The sequence below is a fragment of the Seriola lalandi genome, unplaced genomic scaffold (assembly GCF_002814215.2).
Source record: "Seriola lalandi dorsalis isolate HSWRI2012SDOR001 ecotype SW California unplaced genomic scaffold, Sedor1 jcf7180002054677, whole genome shotgun sequence".
Lineage (NCBI taxonomy): Eukaryota > Metazoa > Chordata > Actinopteri > Carangiformes > Carangidae > Seriola > Seriola lalandi.
Window position 1 is genome coordinate 357271 of NW_019525230.1, and position 19121 is coordinate 376391.

Below are 19121 nucleotides of genomic sequence, written 5' to 3' on the forward strand. Positions count from 1 at the left end.
TAAATCTTAGTTTTGTATATAGTTTGTAATTTTTCCACTGTGATACTTCTAACAAACGATTGACAAAACTAACCTGCAAGTGTGCTCATACACACTGTCGCTCTCTGCATGGATGTGCAAGCTCTCACACTATTAAGTAAATTTCCTTGTTTCCTGACGTTGACTTTGTATATCTGTGAAAATCTATTCCAATAAATTCACAATAAATCATAAACCTTACATTTATTCTTATGTATATGTGTAAAAAGTATCACTTCACGTTGCATTTTCATGACCACAATAAAAAGTAAAAATGTTGGTAATCAAGTTGCACCATATCAAAATAAGATGTGTTGCAATTAGGCTGAAGGCCGCTGCACCTGAGATTGTTGACACACACCAGGTGAGAGACGTTAACTTGATTAACGTTAACTTGATTAACGTCTCCCAGGCAGCGCTGAAAAGCGATAAAAGCCCCAGTAGTGTTAGTCTCCAGTGTTCAGTCATGATGGCTTCCCTTTGGCAAGGTGCTCTGCTCTTGAGCCTGGTAGCTGCCATTTCAGTTTATGCAGGTGTTGTTGCATCAAAAAGATTTTTTTTTAGTTTTTAACACTCTTTACTCAAACTGTTTGTTTAAAAATGTGACTATTTGTTTTCTGTGTTGCGTCCCTGACAGACATGAAGCTGGACTGTGGGACTGATTTTATGACGCTGGTGTGGACAGAGAGCAGATCCCGGGCTGATCCGTCACTCTTCCGTCTCGGTAACTGTTTCCCCACCAGCTTCACGGCAAGGCAGGCTGTTTTCAGTGTGGGCCTCGATGACTGTAACTTCAGGAGACTGGTGAGTAACATACTTTAGACCTGGGCATCGTAAGTAAACGATATTCTACAGCCTGGTGACATTTGTCTCCCTTGTAGGTCACAGGGCATCAGCTGATGTACACCAATGATCTGACCTACATTTCTTCTCCTGACTCTCATGTAGTCCCCTTCACTCACCAAGTCGCCTGTACATATGAGAGGTGTGTATTCATGCTACTTCCACACTGGGTGTGAAGTAAAAGTGATCAAACAGGTTCATGTGATTAATGGCAGTAGTTTCTGTACTCGATCTGTTTTGTCTTATGTAGGCCAAAAGACTGGTACCCGCTCAGCTATGATCCTGTGTTTAATACATATGGTCAGGCAGATCTGGTGTTCCACATTGGGCTTATGAATGGTAGGTGTCAGCACACGGTACATAGGCTCAATGGAAAATGGCAGAATCGGCACCTTGACTACAGTAAATCAATCTATCTGTTGCTCTAGATGACTTCTCGGGTCCTGCTGAATCTACTAGTTTTCCTCTGGGCTCCTTTATCCCAATCATGGCCAGTGTGGAGGAGAAGACCCATCAGCCCTTGCTGCTGCTTCTTGAGGAATGTGTAGCTGCTGCCACGCCAGAGCTGCAGCCTGAAAGCAATTTATACCCAATAATCACAAATAAAGGGTATCCTTGTTATGATGAAAATATGAGCACTAGCCTTTTTTTGGAAGAAATGCTTAACCTTTAAAAACTTCTTTGTTCATGTTTAACCACACAGATGTCTTGTGGACAGCCAGACATCCCGCTCAAAATTTGAACCACGGCAAAAATCATCTGAGATCCACCTTTCCCTTCAGGCCTTTAGGTTTGAACTTGGAAAAGAGGTAAACCTTCTTCACTGTATTAATGGCACATGTTCTTTCAGATACAAGACTTAATCTGTTAATACTGGAACAAAACTTTTTAATGCCTTGCAACGCCACTTAACAGGTGTTTATCCACTGCAAACTTGTGGCTTGGGATCCTGTTGGTCTTGACAACACAAAGAAGGCCTGTCACTATGTCCAAGGTCATGGGTAAAAACGCCTGTTATGTTTTATTGTCTAATTGTAACCGGTACTAAAACTATTCCACCTTGAGTCAAATCAAGAACTAATCACTGACTCTTATCTCAATCAGCTGGGAGCTTCTGGACAACCCTTCATATGCCAATCTATGTGACTGCTGTGACTCAAGCTGCAAGTCCAGGAGGATGAGGAGTGTCGCATCAGGTATGTGTCTGGGCAATGTCTGGACTGAACTGGTCTCATTGTATTTGGTGTAATACTGCTTGTTTTACAGGGAAGCTTGGAGTAGCACAAAAAGCAGTCCTTGGGCCACTTACCATCACTGATGTGAATTCCTGAAGCATCAAAGTGAGAAACAACTTAATTTTACTTTACAATTCACTATTTATTTTGCTTCAGAACGACCTTCAAACTTTTTTCTTTTCCTTCAGAAATGGATCCATCTTATGGACTGGCTCCTTCAATCTGAATTGGGTTTTTATTCTTGCTTTGTGCCTGGTTGTCTCTTTGCATTTCAGATCTGTGGCCATTAAAGATTTATCAAAACCACTTAACTTGAACAAAGCTCAAATCATTTGGTCTGTCTTTAAATGTCCTTTTTTGAATAACCTTGATGGCAGCTTGAATTTTATTCCTGGGTAAAACTGAAAATGTGTGTGTGCGCACACACAAGGCCATTTTGAAATGTTGACCAGTTTTCCTGTCCCATTTGAAGTCTAGCAAAAAATGTGACTCGGTATTACACAAACATTTGTGCTGTAAAACTATGAAGCTCAGTAATGGTATCAGACGAGCACTGCCAGGGGGAAATATGAACATAATACTATATTGTACTCTAACTTCCAAAATGGCATTGACTCATTTGTGTTCTGCAAGTTGTTCCAAACATCTTGCATAGGAACCTTATTTACATCAGCTATGGGTGAAACAAATGTCTTGTAAGCAAATCTGAAATTGCAATGAAACTTTTGGTAAAGCGGCACCTTCATGCTGTCTCTTCCCAGGCTAATCTTGGTGTAAATCTTTTGGTTTAAAAGAAACCTGCACTGACTAGATGCTGCATCAGGTTCTACGCATATACTCACACTTTGAACTGCCATCTGATCCTGAATCCACTCGATTGGCCACACAAACATGTTGACACTAGTGGTTGACAGATTAAGTTGGCAAATATTAATGATTAAGCTATAAAGCTAAAATATCCAGAATTTCACATCAAAGTGCAGGTCATGACCTGATGTGGTGCAACAGGTGTCCTACATTGTGAGTTTTTTAGATGACTAAGTAAAACTACAAGCAGCAAAAATAACTCTGGTCTAAAGAGATCAAGGTTTTAAATATCATCTGTACTGAAATTATACATGTTTTCCCCAGATCCATTATTTCCAGGAAGTTTCCAGAGCTACAAATTAGTTTTCTAAGCATTAAAGAAACACTGATTCATACATGTCCATATTAGTCATAAAATACAACGTTTTGATCTGTCACTGTTAAAACCCGTGATGTAATCTAGGTTTATCTTTGGCGCGTTAAAACGTCATCACGGAAAACGGACGGGATTAGTCATTTGCGACTGAAATATTTAAAACTTCAACAACTTCTGAGCAGTCACAGGTAATGAAACAAAAACAAGACAGCAGATATTTCCCAGCCATCATGTTAAAGTTTTGAATGTTTGTTACCTTCCGGTTGTCAGTTTCCAGCCAAAGTTAGCTAGCTAGCTAGCAAGCAATCAAACTGCAGCTAATAGTTGTTGTCATAGCAACCGCTGTACAGTGTGTATGTAGTTATTTAGAATCCGCAGACGGGTACACTACATGGCCAAAAGTATGCGGACACTCAAACATATCGAATAGTGATTATTGAACACATTCAACAGCGGCGGGGTGTTATCCATTTTGAGCTAAATCAACTAGCCTAAGTTTTACAGCAGGTGCGATCACTGTCATGATTGGTGCAAATAGTCACGTGACACATGTATTTAGACGAAAAACAAGTACATGGGTACAATATTAACAAATATTTAGTTGTCCTTAGCCATGAGTAGAACGATAATTTCGTAAATTACATGTGTTTATGGTGTTAATTGTGACATGAAATGTGAGTATTTGTGACATTAGGAATGTAATGAGAGCTGATCAGGCTGCACCTGCAGTGGTGGCAGCAGGTTGGGATTACAATAGGAGATTCAGAATCATTACACCACTATAGGCTCAGTCAAAGCTTTATGCTGTGGGGGAAAAAAAGTCTGTATCCTGCTGTGATAGTGGCAAGTCTTCTGGGAAGATATTCCACAAGATTTTGGAACCTGGCGGGAGGTTTTTGCTCCCATAACAGCAAGTGTTCCAGCTCTGGGAAAACAATTTCTTTATGAAACTGGCTTTGTGCACAGGGGCATTATTTTGAAAAAGGAAAGGGCCTTCCCCAAACTATTACAACAAAGTCTGAAGCACACATTATCCAAAACCATGAAATGTAGCCCAAGCACCAAAAATACATGTATTTGTATGTATGTACAAATACAAATAAAAACATGTTAACAGGGGTGTCCGCATACTCATGTTCATATTCAGTAGTTTAATATTTAATGTTACAATCACATTTCTGTATAGTGAACTTTTGTTTTTTTGCAGACGAGGAAACACAGGACTTAAAATGGACTGGTTCCATTGTAACCAGTGCTTCAAAAGGAGTGGGGCGATGTTTGCTATATCCAGCTGTGGCCACATCTGCTGTGAACCATGCATTAAATCTAGTAAGAGTGTTATCTTCTATCTGTTCTGGCTGCTAAGTTAATTTTATCCCACTTTTTTTCTGTAATTATCTAAAATCATCTCTCAAATCTGACACAGTGTGACAGAAAATTTTGCTTCTTGTCTCTTCTCTCAGAGCAGTGCAGCGTATGTGGGGCCAGCTGCAGTTATCTGCCCATCACTGATCAGGTTGGTGAGTTTGACATATTCACTGCAGGTTTCTGTCTGATGCCATCAACAGAGGATTACTTTATTTCACACAGCCAACATATTATATATGCACATAATTCTATTTTAGATGAAGCCACAGGAAAAGGTGTTTTTCAAGGACCCTGTGAAGCTCATCCAGTCACGGCTGGAGCACATATCACAGGTCTGTCTCCTCTGTGCAGTGGGCCCCCCAAGCTCCATCACATCAGTCCTTTTTAATTGCTATACCAGGATTTTAAATGTCAGAGCAGTCAGTGAGTCATTCAGCATGAGACTGAAAGATTAAAAGCTTCACTTAAGCATTGCTATGCTATAAGATCATTTGGGAATCGCTGACCTATTATCCGCTAGCCAAAGTTGATTTACACAGTCTTTTATTTTCACTGCGAGAATCTTTAATAGTGGGATCTTAATGCTCCTCAGGTTGCGCTTTTTCAGCGGACACAGATGGAGAGAGTCTCAGCGCACTTCAAGCACAAGTCTGTTGAAATGGAAGGGCGTCTGAAGGAAGTCACTGAGCAAGGCTACAGGTGATTTCAATATCTATTATTGTTCCTTCGCAGCTGTGCAAGTGAAACCTTGATTGCAACGCTGTTCTCCTCATGTCTGTTATCAAAAGGCAACTCTCCGAGCTGAAGAGAGAGAATGCCGTCTTAAAGAAGCAACTTTCAGAGCTGGAAAGAGAGACTGCTGAACTTAAAAAGCCACTTTCTCAGAGGAGGGTAAATGTTCCAAAATTCTATTAAGAAAATTTCACTTTTCTTAAGACGTCCATCTCAAGTTGGTTCATCAGATGTCTAATTCATCCTGTACTTTTTCTACTTGCCTCAGGTTTCTCCAGGACAGTTTCAAATAAATGGGTAAAAAAGGCCAAATTACCCCCGAACTATTGTGTTTGAAACACCTATCAGCATTTAAGTTCTTACAATGATTGAATATACATTTTTTTCTTATATATAGTGCTCAAAGGATGTCACTTCCTGTCGCTGTCACCTCCCCAGGTAAACCCAGATGTAATTTGAATTGTTTGTTTTTAGTGTCCGTCAATTTAATATTTTTTGATTCAAGTTGATGAAGATGTTTACATGTATGTTTTCTTTTACCAGTTACCCCTCGTTTAAGAACTATCAGGTTTGCATTTCATTCTGTATTTGCGACATCATCACATATCTACACAGAAAAGACTTATATAACATCTTCTGCTCAAACATTTTGTCTCTTTCTCAGTCAATTTGGTACAGCAGAGTCCCAGGGGTGGGCCAGAGACAGAGGTCCCAGTCTCTCCTCCCTCACAGTAAGTCTCCCAGTTACATTGTCTTCAGGTCATTACTTCCTTACCTAAATTAATGTTATGGTTTAAAAACAGTGAAAATAAAGATGTAAATTAATAATTTAATTCCTATGCAACCTTTGAAGTTCCTTATTGACATAATAATTGCAGTTTAAAAAAAAATCCACTTCGTGGCTTTTGTCAGACCTTTCAACCACATCTGATTGTTTGGTTATTATGAAGATACCATGTCCATGACAACTGAAGAGTCAGAGTGAACTTCATCCTCTGATGAAGACAGTGAAGTGAGGTTGAAAGTTTCAGGAAAAAGCTAACAAGTGGATCTTGATTTGAGATTTCCTTTGTCAAATTACTTTTTCCAAGGTCAGCAATGTATCACACTCTACAGTAATTATACATTCATAGATAAGATCCTTGTTAGTACTCTTTATATATTTATATATATATTAGTACTTACTATATATATAATTCTATATAAACATTATGCAGAATTTCACAAATGTAATGATTTGGTTTTAACTTTTGTTGTAAAAAATCAAGAAAACACTTTGCCCTCTTTCTGTTTTTGCCAGACTCCTGGATCAGCCTCTGTTTCCAGCCATAGTTCTCTTTATGAACACGGACGCAGTAAGTGTGGTTGCGCACACACTTTCGTTTCTCTGGCATAGCTTCTGTTATTGAACTGGGTAGACTTTGCTTGATCGGATTTGAAACTGAATGCACTCCGTCCTGAATCAAAATCCCCCTTTTTTTCCCCCACTGTTTTAATAAGGAACACCCACATCCTTCAGCACCTCTGCAAGGTAGGAAATGCTTTCCAAATAACTTCTGCCATGAAACAGAGGATCACATTTCTAAATGGTCTTGATGCGACACTCATGTAATTGCTGAGTAAGTACATTTCTGTCGTCCTCAGAACTCAGCATCAGACTCCTGGTTTCCAGTTCCAGTTTATGAGTGGATTGTCAATACAGTCTCCCAGGCAATAATGAAACGGCACTGTGCCAGTGACAGTCTTTAGCTTTTGTGCTTGTTAGGACTGTCACGTCTTGTTCAGAGATACAAATTTGTTTTCACCTAGAAACAGTTGGCACAAGTCATTAAATATCTTGGATACTAAGGAATATAGATATTTTATAATTATTAAGCTAACATGAACATTGTACCGATGTTACCATATTGATCTTCTGTTAAGGAATTAAACTGTGGCAACAAATTTTAGAGACATTTCTTCAGATTAATTTCAGCCACTCACTTTCTTTTTTTTTGCTCACAACACAGAATTTACATTGATAGTTTGATCAGTCATACTCAGCTGGATTCACTACAGCACACAAAAAACCATCGCTGGCACACATGATTATAAAGGCAAATCCTTTACTGGTTTCCAGTGACACAATTGTCATATGAGATTTTTTTTCTCAAACTGTGAAAAAATACATTGAATACCACCTGCAAAGGTGGAAACGAACTGTTACGGACATTGCCCCACAGTATGACACTTGCCTTAACCTTTCATGACTAATAAGATGACAAAACACAGTGATGCATACTGCTTTGTCAACATTCTGGTCAACTAACCTCTGTCCAGACATTTCTAAGGAACTAAACTCTTGACTCCATTTAAAGTCGATCCCCTGTAGATCGACTAAGTACGGCTCTTCAGTGTGGAGTTTTTTTCTTCTTGCAGCACACAGCAATGTATACATGACCGGAGAACTCAAATGTATAATGTTGGTACTATCATTCATAATCTGAGTTGACAGAAAGAGTGGTAATTTTTGTTTGGATTCAAACCCTTTGCTACTTATACAGTAGATGGACCCCCATCAGTTATGTACTTTGTCTATCTTTTAAACCATCAAATCACAGCCTACACCTATTAAGACAAAAGAGAGAAAACTACTGACTGAATCAATGAGCGCAAATCAAAATTGAAATTGGCAATTCTGATATCTGTATGATATCAATGTGATTGCTGCTTTCTTAATACTGTTAACCTTTACTATTAAAAGGTGCAGTTAAATGCAAATGACAAACAAAGTATTCAAATAGTAAATCAAATATTACAACAGAGAACTAGGAATGTTTCAGAAATATGCCGGAGACATTAATAAAATTAGATGGAACTATTTTATGTTTTCAAAAGACATGATGATTAAAAGGTTTCATTGTTCAGGGATCAAGAATGACACTGTTTAGTTAGGAATTCATCTTTTGAGAAAGAATTGGATTTAATGAACATAATGGCAGCAGGCTCTAAAACCAAAGTGCAAGATGTCATTTTAAAGTGTACATGTCCAGTGTGCTTTTCATGATAAGGAATTATTGGCTGTAAAGGAATGATGACACACAGTGATCAGTCAACAAATTCAACGTAGACATTTTCTGGAGCAGTTACTCATCTGCTATAGTAAGGTACCAAAAGTACAACCAGTTTAAATTATACTGCTACAATAGCATACTAGAAAAATCTGTAGTAGTGATATCTAAACAAAAATAATAAGCTCAAAAAAATAACGCAAACCAGTGTACAAGTTACTGTCCTATTTACAGCAACACAGGCAGCACAAGTATAATTCAAGTCCAAATATATTAGGATAAGCAAGAAATGCAGCATATATAAAAAACGCAAACCTGATTTGGGGCTTGTACTGGGAAGACTGGATGTTTCAAACCTGCCTCAATTAAAGCAATTTAAACCAAAGTAATAACTATGCTTGTTGGTGCAAAGGATGTGAGGAGCACTCCACCTACTTTGATAAAACGTTCTGAAGTCTGGTTCCAGTGTCTCAATCAGTAATGATAGGCTCTTGGTCAGTTTCCACAACATCCTGAGATGCAAACCAATCTCGCACTTGCTGGTAGCTCATTCTTGATTTCTTGCATAGAGAGTCAAGGTCTTTTTCATGTAGTGAGCCTGTTGAAAGGTAATATGCTATCAATGGCTGAGTATCAGGGGGATCTGCACTTGTTCCATTTGCTTGAGATTTTCGTTTACGGCTACCGCCAACTCGGGTAGATGTCCCAGAGCCACTTCCATTAGTTAAACCACTGCCACTTTGCTGGGCAGCAAGTTCTGCCAAGAACTGGTCACGGACCCCCTTCACCCAGCGTAGCTGACCATTTTTGACAGCATACCGCGTGTCACCAAACCACTGAATAACATCTGCCCGGGGTAAACCTGTAAGCTTAACAAGTTCAGTGTAATCGTCACTCTTGGGCCACTGGCAGCGCAAGAAGTGCTGCTTTAACACATCCAGCTGCTCCTTGGTCTTTCTTGGTCGCCCAGCAGGAGTGAGAGCAGGGGACGTGGATGCAGATGAAGGAGCCCCTGAGACGCGCACGGGTGTTTGTGAAGGACTGGCTTTGGCTGGGTGGGCTGACTTCTTTGATGTGTTGTTGCTGTTTGAAGGCGGTTTAGTGGGCGAGGTGGTCAGTGGTGGGCTGCCAGAGGTGGAAGAGAAGGGGGAGGATTTTAATACACCTGATGGTTCCTGTGGAACATCTGGCTCAATCTTGCAGGTCTTGGTCAATTGTAAGGGTTGTTCTTCACTTTGTTCCTCGTCTTTAAAACTGTCGCCATCACCAGAAAGTTCCTCCATAGCATCACACTCTTCTGTTTCAAGAACCCTTTCCCCAAAGGCTTCCAGGGTGTTTGACAAAAAGGTCTGAAAGAAATGTGAATTTTTAGTCCCGTTGCTACGTGCTGCCTCACTGCCCTTCACACTATTAGGATGACGAGTCTTTTGAGTAATAAGTGGAAGAGGTTGAGTTTGTTGATCATGTTTACCCCCCACAGCAGGGTGTTTAGAATAGCTCTGGGCTGCTGCCAGGCTTCCTCGGCCAACCCTAAGCTGGTAACGGCTGTCACTGAACCATTTACGAATGTCATTGCGGGTCAGCCCAGTTTCTTCCTGCAAACGTCTGAGCTCTGCCTCTGCGGGCCAGTTCTCTCTCAGGAAGCTCTTTCGAAGAGCAGCGAGCTGAGCTTTAGACTTTTTGTAGCGCCCATGACGGTGCTGCCTCGAAGATGACTCTGAAAGGTCAAGGGAGACATCGGTTGCTGTACTTGCTGGCGTGTCTGCTGGTGGGCGGTAGAAGTATGAATCCTGAGGAGGTGGAAGGGTGGAACTGAAACATGGGACAGAGGGTTTGGCTGGTTTATAGGAATCTGGTGACTCACACTTTGGTTTCACTTTCTGGGGGGTGATGCTGGTGAGAGCACCCTCTACTTCATCGCTATCTTTTTCCTCAGTTGCCAGTTCCTCACAAATTTCGCTTTTGTCGTTTGTTTTGCCATCCTCATTTGTTTCAGTAGAGTCAACATAAAGCTCAGGTACTGCTAGCTTCCGCCGTGTCTCCTCTATCTCCTCTGAAGACCAGCTGATCCCATATTTAATTCTCTGCACCATAAACCACACCTTAACTTTGTCCAGCGGCAAGGAACATAGCCGGGCCAGGGTGTTAACCTCACGGGATGATGGGTACGGAAATAAGTTAAAGGCTTGGACCAGCTCTGGGATTGTGTCAAGTTCACGGGTCTGATCAGACTGTGTCCATACTAGTTTCAGTCCCTCTGACACCAGAGGCAGACAAACAACAGAGTTGTGGTTAGTGGTGAAACTAGCCACACCGCTTGCGTTGCTCTCTGCTGAGCTGGCAGAGTGGCGCAAATCCTTGGAGGGCCGTTTAGCTTCAAGCTTTCCTTCACATTCTGTCTTTGTTGCTTTTCCTTCGAAAGACCCCTTCATGCCCACAAATAGTCCGTTTCTGCCATTATGTTCACTGTAGGTTGCCATCTGGGATGTCAAGGCCTTTCACCTAGAAAAAGAGACACAAATGCCAAGTTAGTTGTTGGCACGTTTTTCTTGTCACGACTGCCTCACAGATAAGATAACTGTAGGAAGAAAGAACATTTCTTCTGAAGAGCACAGCCGGGAGTACAGGCTATGAAGTTTTAAGAAGTTTCTGTTCTCATTCACTCTCAAAGTCAATTATCTGACAGCTGTTTCCCCTTCCCCCCCTTACTTTGCACTCTTATTCTGAACTACCAGTGAAACTAGTCGTATACTCTCGGTCCAGACTGGGTTCCCCTCCCCCAAAGTGTGGTGACTGACTTTTGTTTTGTGTGAGTGGGGGGATCGGCCACAAAGGGTGGGGGCGTGTGGAATGGGCATCTACGAAAAATCCATCACCGTCTATTTCTCACCCCTTTCCCAGTCGGGCTTTGTTCCACTTCCAAGTACTCAGTCCCGAAAGATAAGTGTAGCCTCCTCACAAAGGCAGATCCCACAACAGAAACCTGTAAGAGAAAATGAGCTGCGTTAGTCATACTCAAGTCTGAGTCTAGACACGCTTCACACTTAGCGTTGAACATCAGATATTTCTTAAGAAAAGTGATTTGAAAAAGTAAACACATTTTTTTTTTTCTTCCTAAGCAACAGGTGTTGAGCCAGCACTTCAACACAACAATGGATACTCAGTTTAGCAGCTAGGAGGCTAAATACAAGGAATTATTATGATTCAGATTTACTTCTTGACCAGTATGGGCATCTTTATCAATACAGTCTTTACCTAATTATATGTTTACAACTACTGACCGAGCAGTGCCTTTAGAAATAAGTACATCCTCTCCACTTTGGAGGAGTTGTTGTTAATTTGGAGTAGCAGAGGAAATGTTGCGCATTTAGTTAGCAGGTTACGCCATGGCCGACGATTTAGGTCGCTTGAGCCACACAAGAAATTTTCAAGTGTACCAAAAAAAACATAGCTAACAATCATGAGATCACTGTATTAGTCAGTCGTGACACGCTGGAAGCCGTGGGGATGAGCTCGTGTGGTGGCTGCCCCCAGTTTGTTTTTGTTTGTTTTTTTATATTTGATCTTAATTCGCCCCGCGAGAGTTTACACATCGTGTCTTTTGTTTTAGAGTAACAAAGCTGTAAAAGTTGCTCACTGGGCCAGAGAGCAGTAGCGGTCCAGTGTCTCCCCCTTTATGGCGTACTAACTAAAAACGCTTCACACTGCACAGGCGCACTTCGCCATCAGACACGCTTCAGTGAAACATAAAAATAAACTTACCGAAAACGCCAAAACAACCCTTTCTCCCCGAAGTCCGTTTGGGCGAAGAGAAAACAAAGGAAACCCGGAGTTTCCCTTCTGCTACTTTGCTTTTTTTACAGCCGAAGTTTAGAGGAAGAGCAGGGAAACAATACCGTCTGTCTGCCTGTTTGACCCTTGTCTTATTTATCAAGCACCTCGACGATTTACGGGCGGAATACAAAGATGCGACGCGACCAAGTTTGTCGCCTTTCGTGTGAGTTCAGTCGTCGGCCGGTTCTTTGCCGCGGAGGACGCGGATCTCTCAAATCCGTGAGGTTCGGGTCTGAACTGGAGTCGCCGTTACTTCGTCCTCCTCGGTCTGTCCGTTGTTGCTTTTGTTCTTTAACTGAGAAGTGTTTCCCCCTGTCCGGCCAGATCGAGGCGAGGCGGAGCTGAGGACCAGGAAGCCCAGAAGGCCCAACGACTCTCCCACAGTGACGGTGGGTGGGTGTGCCAGTCTGGGAGAGCAGACCATGGATTGGAGGGAGGAGGCGCTTGTATAATAAATCCGTGGCAGTAGGCTAAACATTTTCACGTCAACCACCCACCAATAACCCCCCCCCACCACCACCCTCCTCTTCATATCATGGCCACAAACATCTGACACGGTTTTCGACGAGAATCATTATCTTGTTAAATTCAAAACACAAAAGTCACCCGGCTCCAATTAATAAGTTTTCTAATGTTTATGCTGGAACCCCTTTTTCAAGACCCCCAGAGGTCCTTGAATCTTCTGAGTTATAACCCCACAGCCATTGCTACCACTGAGCATATTTTTCCTACTACAAATACTACTAATGCATACTACTACAAATGCAGAGTCCGGTGTTAATATATCTTAGTAATAAGCAAAGAAGACGGTTTCCACTAGAATCGCATTGCTAGCAGTCTGGAGTGGGCTTCAAACAGCATGCAGACTTTAATGTTCAGAAATGAAACCAAAAGAAAGAAAATAAAATTCCAACACTAAATTAAAAATGTAAGCTAAATAAATGAATGAATAAAATATGAAAAATCCAAATAAAAAGAATTTTAAATTCCTCAATATCTCTAAAACTCTGGCTAAGGCCCTTTATCAATTCCCTAAGTATCACCAAAAAAAGATTCAGAAAAACTTAGATGTACTGTTATACAAAAGCCCCCACAAGAAATAGTTCACAGTGTCTTTTCTTTGGGTATATCCTTTTTTATAGTACAATCACAATTGTCCCTGAGCAATATTCTGAAAGTATGTTCTGTCTCTGAAAATAAGGCAGTTGTATTTAAGTCTTTTGTATCTCAGTCAGAGGTAGCATTTATAATACTGTTAATGCTAAATAATATAATAATATTGGCTAGATATAGATACTAATCTTTCTGCAAAGGATTCCATTATATCGAAGTACTTCTTTTTTTATACTTACTTTGCAAGAAGGAGTGAGAAGTGTAACCAGAAGCAAGTTCACATTACTTTATTTACCAGGCAAATACAGTAGTGGCAGTGTTGCATGTATGTACATTTAGTAGAAATATAACAAATAAATGTACGTAATAGGTGCAAAAATACACAATTATATGTTTATAATATGTGTAATATTCAGTTTTACATATAAAAAAAGTATATATATAGTAATATTAATGATCCCCATTTTCACATTGTGTGGTTTCACTCACAGTTGACATTAGTGTTAATGTTCAAATATAGAGAATATGCTAATTAATTCTTCATGTTTACTTCATAGAATCATATTCAATTAGTACTCAAGCAGGAATGCATATACACAGTTTAAATAATCTTCCTTCAAAAAACCAAAACAAGAAATGTGTATGTAGATATATAGGTCAGTCTAAATAGTTTACCCCTGTTTGGGCTTGTAAGTTTTCTTGTCATCACTGAGCCATCAGTATTGGTTCTGATCAACATCCATTAGATAGATATTATATTTGGACCATTTAAGTCTGCTGAAACACAAGTACACTGCTGCTTCAGTACTGATACAGGAAATGTTTAGAACCGATTATTTGCCAGGTTGAGCACAAAGCGTGGCAGGCGAAGGAATCCTGGGACAACAACTGAGAGCCAGGAGAGATATGGGACCTGGGTCAGGAGGAATTTTAGGGAAGTGAAATCGACTACACTCCGCCCTGGAAAAAAAACAGACGGACAAAGTGTTAGAATTAAGTGCGCACACACACACACACATACGCACAAAATGGTAATTTCACAACATACATTTTCAAATCTTAGAAAATTAGGAGAGAGCAAATACAAAATTTACCATCAACATCTAGTATCCCGTAGCGTCTTGCCAGGTCACAAGTCATTAGAACTTTCCCAGTCAGCGACATCAGACTTTTATCTTTCAGGGAGAAAGAAACCATTTCAAAACAGACTTAGTTTGAAAATGAACAAGCCTCTCTAAAATAATCAGTTGAACCAGTAAAGGCTTTTCAGCATTTATAGTAGAAGTTTATGAAAACTTGTTAAAATGAACAGCATGCAGATCAAATATGTGTTCACAGTTACTGTGTGTGTTCACTCCTGTAAAATCACTCCTATAAAGCCCTTCTTGCTGACATTTACTGGACTGGAGGTGTTGGGGTGTGTGTCCATAGAGCATTTCTTTCCTAAGCGCCAGCCTCTACTTTCATTTGTTCCCAGTGAGGAGAGAGAGAGAGAGAGAGAGGGAGAGAGCTCCACTTTTTTTGTGAAGTCACTCCAAGTTCTTCTAGTTGAAAATTTCTGAACTTTTTTAGAAACGTTGCTGGTATCATCACTGAAGCTCCTTTTCAGCCAACCAATCAGATGTGGTGGGAGTCATCACCCTGGTAACAAAAGAAAATGGAGGAGAAGCTTGTTCTGACTGTGCCCGTCTATCCCGAGCTGTATATGTCAGACGGAAACTATCACAACAAAGACAGAAAAGCCCAGTTGTGGGAGCAGATCGGCTGAACACCGAGGTCCTGCTCAGACCTGGCGTTAACATGCGTCTTCAGTGATCTGATCACATGTGGTCAGCTCTAAGTATCTCAGTTCACCCCTGAACTTAGAGCTGTCCACTTGTGATCTGATCACCCACATTAATGTCAGCAATAAACAGCAAACGGGTGATGCTGGTCTATCATACAACAGCGGTGGTGATATGTTTTCAAGATATTGTTGTGAGAGAAACAAAACCCATGCAGGATGAATCGCTCGCCAGCGCCTTACCAGCGCCTTACCAGCACTTTTCTGCCAGAGGAAAACGCTGCATGGACGCGTGCCCTTAAAGCCATTTCAGTCTCCATATTAACAACCCAGCTGTGAATTGACTACCGCATCTTACAGTACAAACCTACCTTTCGCCAGGTTGACAATGCACCTCCCACTCAGTTCTGTGGTTTCTCCATCGGCAAATACATCTTTAAACTGAAGAGAGGAAAATCGAGAAATTTAGCAAAAAAAATGAAGAAGCAACCATGAATAAGAATTTTCTGTTAGAGAAGAGTCTACCTTAGAGTTTACACCCTGTGGTGGATCTTTCTCCAGTATCAACTGTGATACCAGCTCTGTTTGTACTGGCCCTGGCCACAGGCTGACAGAAGCCACTCCCCGACTTTTCAGCTCAACAGCCATGTCCGCTGCCAGCCTGTCGCACTGGAAACAAACCACAAAACAAAACAGGCTGATAAAACACTGACAAAAATGTGTCCAAATATATTATTTAGATTTGATTATATAGCGCATGTGCTGTGTTAACAGAGATTTGGGTCTTGATAACACAAATCTGGGACTTTATGAGTAGAGATCTTACTGCAGCTTTACCGACACCGTATGGCACATTGAAGAGATAGCGCAGTCCTCCCATGGATGAAATGGTGACTATCAAACCTCGACCTTGTGCCACCATCAACCGAGACGCATAAACTGAGAAGAAATAGTGGCCCCTGTCAGATAAACACAAAAAGGAATAAGTTAAATACTTTTTATACTCTCAATATTAAAATACCTCTAATAATGTGCTAATTATCACTGCTGGAATTAACAGAAAATATATAATTTTATGTATCACATCACTCTCAATTTCTTTATTTATGTATAAAGAGCTTCTACTGACAAAGGGGAACAAGTTGAGTCACAGTTGACGTCAGGAAAACTCACTATGTTCAAGGTCATGACTAAGCAGTTTGCAGACAATGACATGAATTTATCAGATATGATTAAGTACGAAAACATACCTGAGGCCTGTGTTGTTAATGGAATCCCACATAGACGGATCAGTTTCCCAGAACTTCTTCCCCATACTCTCAAAAATAGCCTGAAGCAACATCATGTGTCAAGTTCGGGGGAAATCACAGTGGTTAGTCCTCTTTACCAGCTGTTTCCTTTTTGTTCATACAGCTTTACTCTTCATTAAGTGTACTACGAATAATTTATACTATTTCAAGTATGCAATTTACAAAGTCGTGCAACATACTGTACCTACCTGAACTCCAGCATAGGCATTGTTAACCAGCATATCCAGCCTGCCGTTCTGTTCGTGTTTGATCCGTTCAAACAGTTCTTCAATGTCTTTATCCTTTGTAGAATCACAGATGACTGGCACACAGTTCCCACCCCTCTCCTTGACCTGTTTTGAGAACAAAGACATCAGCTGTAAACAACCGTAACAAATCCTGACTGAAACACTACTACTAATAAACACAGAACAACAAAGTAAAAAATACATTTTAGATGCAATGTTTTCTAGGTCATCCACCAGATATTTGGATAGAAGGAGGAAATTTACATTTTGGGGAGCTAACCCTATGGATTACAAAGTGATGGCACCATTGTCATCACGAGATAGGTTAACGGACATTGCTTTTCCCTCTCTACCTAACAGCCGTCTGATTTAGCCCTTCTAGCTCAACATTTTTACCTCTGCAGCAGTTTGTTTCAGTGTCTTCTCCTGGCGCCCTGTGATGTAGACCGTGGCTCCCGCCTCAGACAGCTGGAGAGCTATTCCCCTGCCAATGCCCCTGGAGGCACCTGTTACAACACACACCCAGCCAGACAGGGACATCTCTGGGGGGAGGAAACAACACCACATACAGTAGGCGTTAAGCTCCAAAACACCATGAAAGCTAAAAGTGCACAGGAGGAATATTGGTCTGTGGGGGTTAGATATGATCAGAGGTCTAAGGGGAATTTAAAAAATAAAAATAAAAGTTCCTTAAATGACCATAAACATGGCTGCATGAATGAAACAGTGCTGTCACCACCCACTGTCCATAGTTCACTTGATATCTGTAGTTGCCTTGCACAACTACATTTGCCTTTCACAACTTCTCTGTTGTAGTATTATGTATATGCAGCTGATATAACTCTGATATCGAGAGTCATAGTGGTGATTAATGATTTATCAGTGATAAGTTTAACGGGTATTAACCTAAATAAAGAATGCTGCCCAAATCACATAAAGGTAAAATTGTATCCCCACTATAAAAGGCCATAGAAATGCTATTGTTAAATGTATTCAAAGGGGGAAAACAAGATAGTTATAACACGGAATACAAGTTTACTACTGAGATAAGAGAGGCAGTGATAACACCAGAAACATCTGTTCAGAAACATCTTAAGGCCGTTTTACTCACAATAAAACACACACCTAAGGTCATGATTTTCTGTCGTTCTTAGGATAGTTTTTCTTTCATTTGATTTGCATTTGCTCTTCTAACTAAATTCTTCTCGTTTTAACATCTTTATAACAACTCGGACCTTTTCTAAATCACTCAAAGACTTTTCTGTTGAACTGTTGACTCGTTTATACAATTTGATTAAATTATTGTAGGGTGCTGCCTCTACATAACGTTATAATTCATGTTTACCAGGGCTGAGATTCTGTTATTTAACATGTTTATGTTTTTAAAACAAAAAAAAACTTTACAGATTTACATAATGTGCTGAAGTGCATCGAAAAAGACCAACACTTACTCCACAGAAAGCGATGGATCTAGTTTGTCAAGTTCCAAAAATATTCCTTAGGCGACAATCAACAAGGAAACGTATCGGTGATGTTGTCACGGCGGCTTTTGCTCCTGTTATGAATAATATCCAACTGTGCCTCGAGCTACAATGTCAGCATTGTGACTGTTACAAGGCTACCGAAGCACCGCATCTACCGTAATATCGCGAGAACACGCCAGACGAGAGTATCTCACACCGAGGGTTCATTCGTGCTAACTTCCTCCTTTGTTATTATTTTTAACTCCCTGGAGACAAATATAAGTTGCACAACCTCATTAAAATATATTCATGTTTTCAAAATGACTAAACCATCAAGGAGTTGTTATTTTCAGTGTCTCAATAAACTACTGACGCTGTTACTGAGCGTCACTCACGCGCTGTTGTGCTAGTTGCTAGTTAACTAATATTCAAATTTTAACACCGATGTAGGCTTGTTGTGGTTAAGTTGACCACAGTTTACATGACGACAGACATAAATCGGAGGTGTCGGAGGTGGTTCCTTGGTTTAACTTACAACGACGCACACAGGATGGCGCTGTAGTTCTCCTAAAAATACACACATCAACGGCGGGCAGCCTGCAGACAGATGAGGAGGTAGTAGAGGCAATAATACATAGGCCTATGCAAAAGCCTGTTAAATGTTACAAGAATATATTTCCAAGTAACCCTGGTTTTACGATTTATATATGAAGGCGATGTGGTGGCTTCAAAAAACATTTAAACACGTATGTACATTTCTTTCTTATTTGATGGTGAAGCATCACTTATTATTATCATTAAAAAATAATGATAATTATAATACATAAAAAGCCTTAAAGCCCATAGGCGGGGCCTGTGTTATCCTTCCAACACATGATGGCATACTCTTTACACATAAAACAAATCAGGAATATAAACAAAATATCGAATTAGTTAAGTATTAATGTAACAGCACAAATAAA

The 19121-nt window shown here is 40.5% G+C and overlaps 4 protein-coding genes across 5 annotated transcripts; 2 read left to right on the forward strand and 2 right to left on the reverse strand.

Moving 5' to 3' along the window:
- The first annotated feature begins 417 nt into the window (after positions 1-417).
- On the forward strand, positions 418-2402 carry zp3f.1 (zona pellucida glycoprotein 3f, tandem duplicate 1). The gene is made up of 10 exons (XM_023421951.2): positions 418-551; positions 656-822; positions 900-1003; positions 1112-1200; positions 1290-1470; positions 1565-1670; positions 1777-1862; positions 1966-2057; positions 2128-2201; positions 2285-2402. Exons 1-9 carry the CDS (start codon positions 485-487, stop codon positions 2190-2192), a joined length of 957 nt encoding a protein of 318 aa, XP_023277719.1. The 5' UTR covers positions 418-484; the 3' UTR covers positions 2193-2201; positions 2285-2402.
- Positions 2403-4498: 2096 nt separating this feature from the next.
- Positions 4499-12732, forward strand: LOC147818213 (E3 ubiquitin-protein ligase RNF212B-like). The gene is made up of 12 exons (XM_087178137.1): positions 4499-4608; positions 4743-4795; positions 4905-4979; positions 5240-5346; positions 5436-5538; positions 5648-5676; positions 5777-5817; positions 5923-5947; positions 6044-6110; positions 6680-6734; positions 6880-6910; positions 12588-12732. Exons 1-12 carry the CDS (start codon positions 4509-4511, stop codon positions 12730-12732), a joined length of 831 nt encoding a protein of 276 aa, XP_087034263.1. The 5' UTR covers positions 4499-4508.
- Positions 8317-12637, reverse strand: homeza (homeobox and leucine zipper encoding a). 2 transcript variants are annotated; one of them, XM_023421930.2, is made up of 3 exons: positions 12192-12637; positions 11320-11412; positions 8317-10931 (listed from the first exon to the last, which is right to left on the reverse strand). In XM_023421930.2, the coding sequence occupies exon 3, from the start codon at positions 10907-10909 to the stop codon at positions 8900-8902; it is 2010 nt and encodes a 669-aa protein (XP_023277698.1). In that variant the 5' UTR covers positions 10910-10931; positions 11320-11412; positions 12192-12637; the 3' UTR covers positions 8317-8899. The 2 variants fall into 2 exon arrangements, with proteins under 2 accessions (XP_023277698.1, XP_023277699.1); XM_023421931.2 differs by having other exon boundaries at positions 11228-11412.
- A 916-nt stretch (positions 12733-13648) lies between the features above and the next one.
- Positions 13649-18307, reverse strand: dhrs1 (dehydrogenase/reductase (SDR family) member 1). Its single transcript, XM_023421805.2, has 9 exons — positions 18148-18307; positions 17093-17238; positions 16658-16801; positions 16410-16489; positions 15986-16118; positions 15685-15828; positions 15531-15600; positions 14471-14551; positions 13649-14336 (listed from the first exon to the last, which is right to left on the reverse strand). Exons 2-9 carry the CDS (start codon positions 17234-17236, stop codon positions 14200-14202), a joined length of 933 nt encoding a protein of 310 aa, XP_023277573.1. The 5' UTR covers positions 17237-17238; positions 18148-18307; the 3' UTR covers positions 13649-14199.
- Between the last annotated feature and the right edge of the window lie 814 nt (positions 18308-19121).